General features: G+C 29.1%; 1 protein-coding gene across 2 annotated transcripts in view; it reads right to left on the reverse strand.

Moving 5' to 3' along the window:
* The window catches only part of LOC148304681 (uncharacterized), a 77,517-nt gene that overhangs the window by 52,574 nt on the left and 9,951 nt on the right, over positions 1 to 14,992 (reverse strand). The window contains exon 2 of one of the 2 annotated variants that reach the window (XM_088267916.1): positions 1,167 to 1,473. In XM_088267916.1, the coding sequence (XP_088124042.1) occupies positions 1,167 to 1,227 (61 nt within the window). In that variant the 5' untranslated portion in view covers positions 1,228 to 1,473. Of the gene's footprint in view, positions 1 to 1,166; positions 1,474 to 14,992 lie in introns of those variants that run through there. The other variant, XM_088267917.1, reaches the window with a different exon arrangement.

The raw sequence follows: 14,992 nt of genomic DNA on the forward strand, positions 1-14,992 counted from the left end.
ATAAAAATATTTAAAAGATATTAATATCTAAATATAAATTAATAGTTTTGAAGTAGAGATTAGTAAAGAAGTATTTTTTTTAATGAAAAAATATAAACATTGGTGGTGTTATTCCTATAAAGTAATATATTCTAACCAACCAAAATCAGAGAAGTGATACTTTTGACAAATATGAGTCTTATATAGCCATTGATAATTAAATGTCGAGTATATTTCTATAATTATTGACACCAAAAACACACGTAAATTACAAGTTATAATGGAAATGTATTGAATATTTTGAAATATGCATAAGATGTATAAAAATAAACTAAGAAATACCTTTTATTATTTCTTTTAACTAAATTGATCCTGGGACATCCAATACGGTAGCAAAACGCGCTAACCATTACACTACAGAGACGAAGAAATCAAGGATTATTTACCCATCTCTAATTGTATTGGAATTCTCAGACACCTTATGTAAATGAAGATAGAATATTGTACTCGAATATAATATATCCGGATTCCGGATTGTATAACAACTCTCGTACACAATATTCCCGAGATTCATAACACTTCTCCAATATAAGTATGTACAAAATGTTACTAAATTACTGAATACAGGCAAAGTTTTACAATGTTTATATATACATACTTGTATTTGTACATACTGTGTATTTACGGGGCTTTTGACCTGTCATAGGGTGTTTTAGTGATCAATTTATACACGTGAACATTCACCATTCTACCCATGATTGACAACCACACTCCTTAAAAAAATGTAAAAATCACTCTCAAATGAAGAAAACGCAGATTTATTAACAACTATTTGGACACACTGAAATCTTTGTGAATAAATAAAATACTTTTTTTCACTCTACTACATATATATTACATATTACCCTTGAATGGTACCTGAAGCACCCTCCCTTCATATAATAATTTATCAAATTTAGATTAAAACAGAAGTTTAAAATTCCATAACAAGGCGAAAAAACTGTCACAAATTTTATTTTGTGTATTTTTTATGAAAAAATGCAATTTATTAATTCCAAAAATCAATGTTTGATTTTAATATTCATTGTATTAATTGGAATGGAGTTCTATAAATTAAACGCCATATCTAAATATAAGACTAAAACAATTTGATGCAGTGCCCTATGCACCATTAAAAAACTACTCACCGATGGATGGAAGGAATAGACAGAGGACTGCCAACACTAGCAAGTTTCCGGGACTCATCATTCCATCTACATGGTCAGCATCCACCCACAAACATTGGAGAATCCTTTGTGCGCACTTGATTATCCTTTATTAGGTCACTTCACTTATATTCGGAAACACTGAGAAATCCTTCATTTTAATCACGTTTTAACCTAAATGTCAATACGTTTCACAAAAACTAAATTTGAAGTAGCGTGAACTTTTTGTATTACGTCACTATTTTTATATCAGAAATAGTCGATAATCATTCCTTGTAGTCTCTTGTTTCTGAAATCAAAATATTTTATTACAATTTTAAGTATCGAATAATGAATAACAATCGGCAATAAAAGCTTTCAAAAATAGAAGCTTGAAAATGGTGATCGATCGATTATAAATTGAAACCACGCAATTGGATATATTGTGCGCTTTAAACTTGTTTTCCACTTTATAATATAAAAATTATGACTAATGATGATATAGATAATTCATGAGTCACTGAACGGTTTAATGGTTTCAAAATATCCTTAAAAGGATTAAAATTATTTATAATCCTTAATAAGTATCATTTCAGATGGAATATTGTCAAAAAACAAAAAAATAATGTATTAAAAAAATTAATATGATAAAATCGTCACTGAATATAACCCCGATTATAATTATAAATATTTTATTTTTGAAATCACTTTTGAATCACTGAACGGTTTAATAATTTCAAAATATCCTTAAAAGGATTAAAATTATTTATAATCCTTAATAAGTATCATTTCAAATGGAATATTGTCAAAAAACAAAAAAAAAATATGTATTAAAAAAAATAATATGATTAAATCATCACTGAATATAACCCCGATTATAATTATAAATATTTTATTTTTGAAATTTATATTTACTTTTGAAAAAATATTTCTTGTTCTATCTTGGTTATTCAAAATTTATTATTTATTTATTTTCGACGTTTAAGCCAAATATTTAATTTTTACTATTTTATTATTTTTTTCTATTAAAAAAATAAATAAGTCTAGAATTTGTATAATTCGGTAAAGTTAACCTAAAGAAATGACATTTTAAAGACCAATTTAAGTTCAATTGAAATGACTACTATCCATTCTTGAAAAAAACTCAATTGATTCCTGAAATCGTTATTCGTATTTCAACCCAACAACCCTAATTCACGCTATTTCCCCAGTATATTCTATTTCCAGATTATTTGAACGTATGACAATTTGCTTCTCTAGTGAATTGTCGTTCCAATTATTATTATTGTTCGCTTAGCAAAACCATCGTGATCAATCAATTTAGCTACATTGTTTCAGTTCGAGGAATTCAAATACTAGGGGAGGTCTATGAAATTGGAGTCACATTATACCCAATCCTCTAATAATATATTTTGATTATTTACATCATGTAAACTTTACATTACAAAATATTTGATGAGTCAATCTCAACATATTTAGGTCCCAAAATCACGATTGATTTTGAAAATAACATAGTAAAGTTTTTTGTCATAGGAATAGGAATTTGATGCTCAATATTTATTACCCGTCCTAAAACCGAACAATTTCAAAGAAAATTTGTTTCAAACAAACAAGAAAAATTATACACGCTAAGGAATTGTTGAATTCATGTATTTTGAAAGAAACTGAGTAAATTCAATTTAAAATAAATAGTATTACATCGAGACCATACTTTCAATTTGAAGAAAATGGTTTTAATATTCATCGAAAAGCTACTTTTTAAAGAAAATTTGGCCCAAATACGGCTATATTATTATTACGTACTAACTAACCATTACCTCGTAGGGGTAAGCAAAGAGGAAAGAACGCCACAACAATATGTCTTTGCAAACAATCTTTGCCTCTTCCATATTCATGCATTTCCTCATACATACTCGCCGATTATGTCGACTTCTGTCTAGAACACTATCAAGCATTTGAAATACTTCAACATTTCAAGCTGTACTCCGTCTTCTTCTTCTTTTTTTATTATCAACCATATTCGTCTTTTAAACTTGTTTAACCATTTTTTCTTCACTCATTTGATTCATATGCCTACACCATCTCACCATCATATACAAAGCCATTTTCATCCATGACTTCTTTAAGAGAGTTTCAATCAATGTGTAATTATAAAAATAAAAATATATTACTAAATTAACGTGAAATTATCATCATAGTTTTAAAAAAAAAATATTTAAGTGTCATTTTATGCTACTAGGCCCATTGTTAGTAATCCTGTTTTTTTATTGTTTGTGAGTGATAAAATCAGTTTAATCATCGCATTTGTAGCTGATCGAAGCGTCAAGCATCTATTAGACAATTTGGAGTACCGACCTTATTTTAATTTTCTAGGGCTGTTAATGTATCGATCTATACCTTAATGAACAGAGTTTCCATTTTAACCTTTTGATAAAGCAATATTTGTACACATAGTGAAATAATGGAGCGACGCGACTAAATTTAGATATTCCAAAAATAAGTCGCGTGTAGCGGTTCGCTGATTGCAGACGAATGGTTTTATTGTTCAGTAAACCCTTTTGTGAATATTTTTTGTTTGTTCCAGTAGACACTGGACTATTTACCCTACGGATGAAATATCAATAAATATTATAGATGTCTCATCTTGAGACACGGCATTTATCATAGTACCTTAATGAGAAATTTGATATCAGGCTTTCTCTGCTAAATTATATATTTCAATTAATTCAGAATGAATGTCACATACATGTTTAATAAGAAAATATTAATCTAAACTAAGGGTAGCACTTCAGCCAAAATTCCACATCTATCATTACATTTATATGAACTTAGTATATTAAAAATTATTACATAATACTTCACATTTCGTTGTATTTGTAGCAAGCGTCGAATCATTCAACCGTTTTGAAGAAAACATCGTTTTAATACAAAAAAGTATCGTAACTTTTGTAATAGCCATATAAAAGCATCGTAATTGCACTTTTATCGATAAGGCGTGGGGCGTGGATGTGTTTTCCCGCCATTTTCTGAAATAAAACCGAAATATGCAATAATACAGCACTCAATTGGAACAAAGGCAGATAAGGGACCTTCCCTCTAAATATCGGAGGCAATGCGAGCATTGCCAAACGTTTGAAAAAAAGCCTTTTTGCTCATCTGTATTGACGTAGCAATAAACCTGTATGTAACACAACCTCGCTTTAGCTGGTAAAATATGAATGTACAAATTCGACGTAGAGTCGTTATTGTAAAACGTCCCGAAATACTTTTTACGAAGTTTTCTGTTTTAGTAAATTGAGTATTAACCGGCTGTAAAGAAATGTCATGTTGAAGAAATTCGTAATGTCTTCAAGTAAATTGTAGTAAGCTTGCTGGCGCCTGTGTTTGTATGGATTTTTTTACACAATACGTAAAATACATGAGTGCTATGTGTGTAAATATTTACATGCTGGATCATATAAATAACAAAAAACACTTTTTACTAAGATTTTTATTGATATTGGTATGTACAGAGATAAAGAAGTTAAAAGATGGGAATGTTTAAGTCTGAGTATTGTCAGAGTTAACGATCTGTCATTGGCCGGTAAAATTTAATAAAATTGATATTAAAAATACTTTTAATAAGGTCAATTGATATTCCGACTTTGATTATCCCATCAAAGAAAATAATACATCTTTGTTATTATCATTGAAAATCTTGACAGCTTCTCCTTTGTGGCATTGAATCCACTATATGAGTTCAATGATGTGTAATATTGCATTATTTATTTGGTAACAAGTATTTATTATCTATACCGTGGACATTTTAATATATTTTTAGACGTTATTATTGTACGTATTTATAATTAGAACAAACTATTAGGGTCAAGATGTTGTTCAGTGGTTAGTGTCGATAACTTTGAGGTTAATGGTTTAACACCCATTCAGACGCAACTTTTTCTTGTTGGATATTTCGAAAAACAGTTCATTTATTATTAACGCAACAACAATAACAAAAACTTTTAATTTTATTAAATTTAAAAAAAAAAACACAATAATTTACTTAAGTATATGTCAAATTATAAGCTTATAATAATAAAAATGAAAATGGTATTTTCAGGCGTTTCTCATGTGTGTGATTATAATCCAGGATTCGGATCTCAAGAGTTTCTGCTTAGTAAAAAGCTTCTTTACATCTCACCAATAGATGTCTCTAGTGAAGTTCTAGTGATTCAAGAACAAGGTTTCTAAATTGGTTCATATATATATAGAACTTCCAAGAATTTGAGTAGTGTGGTTGTCAATAATGGGTAGAATTGGTAAATGTTACACGTGTGTAAAGTGATCACTTAAACCAGCCGATGACGGTCGTCAGCCCCGTAAATGCCCAGACTTCCATATTCTTCTTCATCTTTGATGAGATGTCAAAAAATTATATGAAAATAACTCCTGCAATTGGAGATAATCCAGATTTTGTGAACAAGTATTTGGACACACTCAAAATGTTGTAAAAAAATTCTAAAATGTTGTGAAATTTTCAATTTAATCATGTATGTATGTCATAAGAACACAATTGAATATACAGAGTCAAATGAAAAGCCAAAAACCAATTTCAAACACATCTTCAATCAAGTTACGTTTTACGTCGTAAAATGATATTTTATAAAACGAAATTTGTGGAGTAGAAGCTTTTTGAAGCTAGCTTCATTTTTATGGTAATAAGCATTTATAAATGTTCACCGCTTGCAATTCTGAGCACGTATAAAAGCTTGAGTAATTATTACAATGTAAAATGCTTACTTTGGGAGGCATTTCTTATTATAACATTAAATCATTATTCTATAAACCGTGCTAGATCAATTTTGCAGCTCTATACTTCAGGTTTAGTCAAAATAAGGAAATAAAGTTGGATAATTTTATTTAAAATCATTGAGTGTTCGTTATTAAACTATTTTCAATGTACAACATTTTGAGTGTGTCCAAATACTTGTTCACAAAATCTGGATTATCTCCAATTACTAAAAATTATCATTAATAAAAATGTTGTAAATAAATTATCTGGTCAAATTATAAGCTTAATAATAAAAATGAAAATGGTATTTTCTGGCGTTTCTCATGTGTGTGATTATAATCCAGGATTCGGATCTCACATACTAATATAAGAGTTTCTGCTTAGTAAAAAAGCTTCTTTACATCTCACCAATAGATGTCTCTAGTGAAGTTCTAGTGATTCATGAACAAGGTTTCTAAATTGGTTCATATATATAGAACTTCCAAGAATTTGAGTAGTGTGGTTGTCAATAATGGGTAGAATTGGTGAATGTTACACGTGTGTAAAGTGATCACTTAAACCAGCCTATGACGGTCGTAAGCCCCGTAAATGCCCAGACTTCCATATTCTTCTTCATCTTTGATGAGATGTCAAAAAATAATATTTTCAATGTTTTAGAATGTACGTTTAGTTATAAATTCGATATCCAGAAATTCGTGATTGTATTTTTTATTAATGGATTTAAATACTTTTTTATATTTTATTTGCAGTTTTGGTATCACTTTGTAGAACGAGATGTTTTTGTTTTTTTTTTTTAAACACGTGTATAATGCTATTTAATGAGTTTAAAAACTACAGATGTGTTCATCTATAGGTGAAAACTTCTGTAGTTTTCGAAACGAGTCGTGCGTAATAAAATAAAACTTATTTAGTGGTAATATACAATTGTTATTTTTTTAAATAACTTTAATGTTTTATTTTCATGTACATGTTGTATTTTAAATCAAGATGTCTGCCTCAGTTTTAATATTTTAATGAAATATAATCCAAATATGAAGCTTTACCTTCGTGATTTTATAACTAAATTATAACGTCGGCCGGATTCGAAACAAACAGTTTCTTTCTCAAAACTCATTAATAGTCTCGGAAAATAAGCTATCGGCTTTGAATCCGGTCAAGTTTTTAAGGAAAAATAAAAATATTAAAAATATTAATATGTGAACATAAGTTTGCCCTAAGTAAATTCAGCCTCATTTGTATTAGCTAATGCAAGATTATTCATGGATTTCTGATAGTTTCCTTTTTTTTTGTATTATTTCATAACCATTCTTGCTCTTTTAATAACATCCCTTATCTTCTTCATTTACGTAATTCATATCATAGTGAATATATTTTAGTCTTAGATCAAATATCTGGAGCGTAAAATGTAAATGAAATTAACGTTTAGTTAACGCTACATCAACCCAATATACCCTTGTACACAGTACCTGTATGGGTTTTTTAAATGTTATATTATCAAATACGAGTAGTCTTTTTTTCATAAAGATTTTCAAAATATCTCTCTTCACACAAATATGAAATTACATTCGGTAAATCGGATATAAAAATTTAAGGTAGTGTTTTGATCTACATTTTCCCGGATAGAATTAGCGGTAAAGGTTTACAAATTTACCTCAAACGACCAAAATATCCTGTCACGAACAAAAATATATATCCTCGGAACATTAAAATGGGACATGTTAAACGAAAAATTATTTTACCAGGGAACTTTTTTCATTAACGCTATATTTTTTATCATTTAGTTTAAGTACTCAAATAAAAAGGTTTTTTCAGAATGTTTTCATGATAATTATTTTGCGAGATTGCAAGTAGCAACTCTATCAACTATTTAAGCTTCATACAGATGTCGTTAAGTCTTATCTGAAATTAGTATTTGTATACATTTGTCCATATATTTGCCCAGACTTCCATATTCTTCTTCATCTTTGATGAGATATCAAAAAATAATATGAAAATAACTCCTTTAATTGGAGATAATCCAGATTTTGTTAACAAGTATTTGGACACACTCAAAATGTTGTAAATAAATTGTCTGGTTAAATTATAAGCTTAAATAATAAAAATGAAAATGGTATTTTCTGGCGTTTCTCATGTGTGTGATTATAATCCAGGATTCGGATCTCACATACTAATATAAGAGTTTCTGCTTAATAAAAAGCTTCTTTACATCTCACCAATAGATGTCTCTAGTGAAGTTCTAGTGATTCATGAACAAGATTTCTAAATTGGTTCATATATATAGAACTTCCAAGAATTTGAGTAGTGTGGTTGTCAATAATGGGTAGAATTGGTGAATGTTACACGTGTGTAAAGTGATCACTTAAACCAGCCTTTGACGGTCGTAAGCCCCGTAAATGTCCAGACTTCCATTTTCTTCTTCATCTTTGATGAGATATAAAAATAATAAAAAAAAAATAATAATAATAATATAATAATAAATTTGGATAACTTATTAAGCGCCATTTTCGTAAAATAATACCTCAAGGGTATTTCATTAAGTTAATTCTTTTAAAAATTAAGTCATACTTAATAATTACCACTAATGTTTAAATTATATATTTACACATGTTTCGATGCAAAGTCAAACGCTGTACAAACATTGTACAGCGTTTACGTCATTTAATTATGAAGTTGAATTTATCGAGAGATAGTATTTTTTTTTAAATGTCTCTGCTAGATAAAAATGATCTCAAATCAACCAGAGATGTATGAGTTTCATAAAGTCGACTAGTGTGGTTATCAATCATAAGTTAAATGGTAAATGTTACACGTATATAAAATGTTCACTTAACCAGCCTAAGAAAGGTCGTAAGTCCTTTAAATATCTAGACGACTATATCTTCATCTATGTTGAGATGTCAAAATATAAAAATACTCCAAAAATGGGAATCCCGGTTTGTGAACAAGGAATTGGACATACCAAAAAAGTGTTTCGAAGAATGATAAATAATATCCATTTATTTATCACTCTTTAGTAGGTATACTTTATATTCTATATATATTTTTGCATCTGAATACGTTGTTTTATCGTAGTTAACGGAAATTGTAAATATTAAGTTGTTTAACAAAAAAACTCATTTTATTACATTATGCACATGCGTAAAAATCACTATAACATCTGAAAGATTTTTCCATCCGTAAACAGACCATACAATAACAAACCGATATATTCCGTTTGAAATCCAATCGTTTACATAATATCCCTCCAAAAATGTATCCTTGAACAAAGAAAATAAATAAAACATCAATATTTACATTTATATGATCGTAAAATGTGAAACCTAAACTTGTCCCTATCCTTGTCATTTTTCTGCGTATGCATGTGCTTGCTTGTATTAGAAAATTGTGCGGTCGTATATTGTATATACACAAAAAAGTATCAAAATAAACTTGCCAAAAAAATGAAGCCTTCCTTTTTAAGTGAAACACCCACGTGTTTATGGTCCGCTTATTTTCGATATTTAAAGCTTATTATTTTTGGAATCATGTCATTGATAAAATGTATTTTTAAAATATTTATTTTATACGGTAAAAGAAATTTATTTTAACTTAATTACTGAAAATGTTAATATTTAATTGCTGAAAATGTTAAATCTCGTAAAGTTATTCACTGCTAATTTTGAAAATCCGACACAACATTTAAATACGTGAATTTTATATTTATTATATAAGGATAGGTATTTTTACCTGTGACAGGTAAACATGTTTTTTTCAACACTTTTGTGACCCTTATGATAACACCATTTCTTGAATGTAACAGTAACACGTGCAATACTTAACAATGCTCATAACAGCGTGATTCTTGTGTTGCTTAAATATTGCTTTCCTATAACTATTGTGAAATTAAACACATAAAAAATATGCATTCCCTTATTTTTCATTTAACCAGTTTGAGCCACAGTAATACCCTACAGCTGATACTCAATACAAAATTTTAAAAAAATAGTTTTATTAGAGCTGTTTTTTTTAATCATGGTAAAATAATTATATTAACATAATATCTTACTATGCATTTAAAAATTGTTACATTTAGGTTGGAGAAAGATTTTTCAACTGCGTCAACTTTTGAATTTCATGTTTTATAAAAGAATCAACAGGCTTATTATAGGAATAAAATGCGGTCTTTCCTGTCAAAATGATGAAAATCAAATAATTATCTCTTGGTTTTCATACCTTCAACCTTAACCAGTCAATAAATATCTCAACTACCACTTTTGAGTGAGTATTTCAATATTAAAAAATAAAATAAAAACTGAAAAGAAACCATTTACATTTTAGAGATAGTTATATTTAAGATTCCACATATCACGTAAGGCCTTTAATTATAGAAGCATTTCCGGCTCCCTTAAAAGATATCTCGTAAACCTCGTCATCATATTATCTTTCATACGCTTTGGATAATGCCTGGAAAGATAGCTACTGTAGGCAAATGATATCGGTTTTATAGCCTAATATAGGAAAATCTGCAAAACCGATTCCTTTCATGAACACGTGTGTGCTTTTATGCTACTTTCGCACGACTCTTTCCAGACATATGACGTGTTACATAATTGAATATTCGTGCCAGAACGCTATTCGTATTTTGAAATATTGATGTTTTATCTACAAAAGAAAATATACATATTCACGTTTATGAATAGGCTTTAAATGTGAATCGTGAATATTTATACTGAACCAAATAATCGCTTCAGGAATATATCGAAAACCCATGAAAGTTTGCAAAATATTTTGGAATGGATCCAAAAATCTTCATTTTGGGATATTATTGCGATGGGAGTTCGATGATGGAAAGCGATGCTCCTACGAAAAGAAAAATACGTTGTTTTTCTCTCAGCAAAACCCATAAATTAACTTGTTGTGAAAGTTTACTCATTGCTGCATCAAATACATATTTTATACAAATTTACTTCTTTAAAAGTTTCAGGAAATTAGGATGTGATTTTTGTTTGAATAATTTACTTCAAATAACGATTTTGTATTTTTTCCGGCTGCCAAATAATGACTTGACTTACTTTAGATAAATATTTTTAGAAACATCTAACTAACTAACTAACCGTCACGCCGCCTCTCTGCAGGGGCAGGAAGAGAAAAAAATGCGTTATCAATCATTCTAAATGAATCAATAAAAATAAATATAAATAATCATGAGAATAATAAAAGAAAATTTAAAAAAATTACGATGCAAATTTTTACGATGCGCTTTTATGACAATACGATTTTTTTTCTTTTTAATTTAATTTGATTAAGCTAAATTTTTTGGCCAATTATTAATATGGTATATAATATTAGTTTTCGTAAATTCTCAATAAATGGCACTGCCATTGCTGTTTTCTTTTTGTCTGTTTATACTAGTTACAGGTATAAATAGCTAAAATAGGTATATTAGCAAAATAGGTAAAATAGGTATATTAGCAAAAAACGTAGTGTCGAAATTTTAAAATAACCGATTAATAACCCAAAAAGATTAAAGATTTTGAAAAACCTTTAAAATTGTAATTTGAATTTTTAAGATATTATGTAAATTAATTCATATTATTTCATGTATTCATTGAAATGATTTTAATAATATAATGTAAAACTGGCGTAATTGTTAAATACGAACGTTTTTAATTTATTATTAGATTAAAACCAATATTTTTAGCTTTTCCACTTTTTTATTTGACCAGCGACCGGGTTTCGTCGTTACAGACATCATCAGACTGGTGAGAGGCTTTACAAATTTGTATGTTATATATAAAAGAAGGCAGGAGTTGATAACCATGATTTGATATAATTTTATGAGAAATTAATTTAATTTTAGTGAATTTAAGTATTGTATGATATTTTAAATATTTTTTTATAAAGGATTTTTGTATTGAAAGCACGATTTTATATAAAGTTAAAAAAGATTTGTATTTTTTGTAAATGAATTTAAATTATGTAACGAGGTATCAGGAAATGCTGGTTGACGGCTCCTTCCACTAAGCTGTGGTTGTCCGGGGGGAGTCCGAAGTTCTCTGAAATGTAAATTTCCCGGCAGTCATTTCTTATCGACAAGACATTAATGCATCTATTGTTTTTTTTCTAATGGGTAAAGTAAGGGAGAATGAATGTGTGTTACTTGATCATTTAATATGTCTTTATTATGACAATTTTTTAATCTATTTATTTCCAAAATTTCGAGCCTATCTAATTTTTTACCTTTACTACATTTGTGTAAGATTTTTACATTAAAATTTTTATCGAAATCATGATTTGACTCTATCAAGTGGTTTGCAAAAGTGGAGTTTTCTTTTTTATTTCTTTTTTATTAGGAGAAATAAAAAAGAAAACTCCACTTTTGCAAACCACTTGATAGAGTCAAATCATGATTTCGATAAAAATTTTAATGTAAAAATCTTACACAAATGTAGTAAAGGTAAAAAATTAGATAGGCTCGAAATTTTGGAAATAAATAGATTAAAAAATTGTCATAATAAAGACATATTAAATGATCAAGTAACACACATTCATTCTCCCTTACTTTACCCATTAGAAAAGAAACAATAGATGCCTTAATGTCTTGTCGATAAGAAATGACTGCCGGGAAATTTACATTTCAGAGAACTTCGGACTCCCCCCGGACAACCACAGCTTAGTGGAAGGAGCCGTCAACCAGCATTTCCTGATACCTCGTTACATAATTTAAATTCATTTACAAAAAATACAAATCTATTTTAACTTTATATAAAATCGTGCTTTCAATACAAAAATCCTTTATAAAAAAAAATATTTAAAATATCATACAATACTTAAATTCACTAAAATTAAATTAATTTCTCATAAAATTATATCAAATCATGGTTATCAACTCCTGCCTTCTTTTATATATAACATACAAATTTGTAAAGCCTCTCACCAGTCTGATGATGTCTGTAACGACGAAACCCGGTCGCTGGTCAAATAAAAAAGTGGAAAAGCTAAAAATATTGGTTTTAATCTAATAATAAATTAAAAATGCAATTCCATCACGAAGTGTCAGTGGATAATATAAATCTATTACGAACGTTTTTGTTTACTTTGATCGATGTTAGGTTAATTAAATTGCAGAAGCGAGATTAACGTAGTATGGATAATTATTGATTATTATTTTCCCATTATCTAGATTAGTTGTTTAGATAAGTTATTCCAATAATACGACACGTGTGTATGTAAGCTCGAAAGCAAATATTTTCCCGTTCACAATGCCTAGGGGATGAAAGTAAACCGAGGTGTAAAGTAACATTTATTTTCATTTGTTGTTATTGTGCTAATGGTAATAAGTACGGGAATAAAGCCTATAGTGGCATCAGGTAGCTTATATCGCTCACTCCTTTCAAGAACGGCATAAATCAAAAAACTTGATTTTTCAGGAGAACGTTTTTAAAGTTATATAATACAATGTATTAAAAATAAATATCAAGCCATTTATTGAACTTTTTACTGTGCAACAGATCTTTTAAGGTAAAACCTGAAGGTTTTTTCTCCATTTGAAAAATATTCAGTATATTAAAAAAAAATTAAACAATACCTTTTCTTCAAATTGCAAAAACAACACTTTCTGCCCTGTAACGGGTAAATATGTAGTTAAAAATAGGCCGCTTTTGCTGGAATATAGTACATTTTCTGGGCATTCCGGAAACATACACAACTGAAAATTGACGATTTTTGATTTATGACGTTCTTGAAAGGGGTGAGCGATATGGGTTGTTTTTTAGAGGTGTACACATTTGAGATTCCCGCAAGAAATTGATGGTGGCACCCACCGTATAGCATGTTGCGCCATCTTGTTGAAACAACAGCTCTGTTACACCAATGTCATTCAATTGAGGTACGAAGAAGTCAGTTATTATGATTCTGTGGCAATCTCCATTGACCGTAACATTCAGGCCGGTACCGGTTTTAAAAAAAATTGGGCCAATGATTCCACCTGCTCATAAAGCACACCAAAGAGTGACCTTTAATGGATATTAGGGCGTCTCGATAAAGACTTGTGGGCTTTATTTACTTTAAATTAAGCAATTCTGCTTATTAACACAGCCATTCAACCAAAAAATCATCGGTGAACAAAATTTTGAGTTGAAAAAGTGGATCAAGCTGAATATTATTTTCGACCCATTCATCAAATCATCGACTCTATTTATGGTAAAATGGCAAAATATAATGACTACAAATCAACTGTCAACTGTCAATCAATTCATAGTCTGTAGATACAATGTTGCCAGTTTAAAAACCAAACCTCTTAAACAATGCCCAATTTAATTATAAATAGTTTTTCCGTAATGTAGCGGTTAGTGCGTAAGGACACACAAATTTGATTCCCAGGGTTAAAATCGGGTTAAAATAAATGTGTGTGATTTTTCACACTTGAGACTATTTAATATAACCTTAGATGGTTTCCTGAACCGAAGGGCTGATCACCCTTTCTTCGTATATTTAACTATCAACATAATTCTGTTTTTATATAATGCAATTTCTTTTGCACCACTGGATGCAAGTAAGGGTTTTCTTTAGCCTCTACTCGTTAACGATTGATTATGGCTCATATAAATAAAATACGAGTTTAACACTCTCCTTATCATTCATCGTTCACTTTGTGTAATACCACAATGTAAACGGTGAATGATAAGGAGAGTGTTACATGACCACACCACAACGTTAATAATGCTTTTTATTCACTAAAAAATACGAGTGAATTGTAATAACAATGAATGAAGGATTTAAGGGGAAGTTGAGGAGAAAAAAAAAACAAAAACAATGATTATTGTTATTTTCTTATGAATATATTTATGTCAGTTACATTAAAGAAACTGTAAAATAATCTATTTGGTTTACCGTTCTTTCCTCACCCATTTAATGCACATATCAAAACCGCCCTTCTTAATTTTATTTATAATGCTTATTAAATTTATTTTACCACTGGACCATCTATCGAATATTAGTCTTATTTTATCCACTCTATTCAGTCTAATTTTATCCTTCATTTGCCCTCTTTACATGAGGGTTGGTACCAGGACTCGGA

Source organism: Brachycentrus maculatus, unplaced genomic scaffold (assembly GCF_059751285.1).
Source record: "Brachycentrus maculatus isolate JH-2025_06_01 unplaced genomic scaffold, ASM5975128v1 h1tg000307l, whole genome shotgun sequence".
NCBI classification, from domain to species: domain Eukaryota; kingdom Metazoa; phylum Arthropoda; class Insecta; order Trichoptera; family Brachycentridae; genus Brachycentrus; species Brachycentrus maculatus.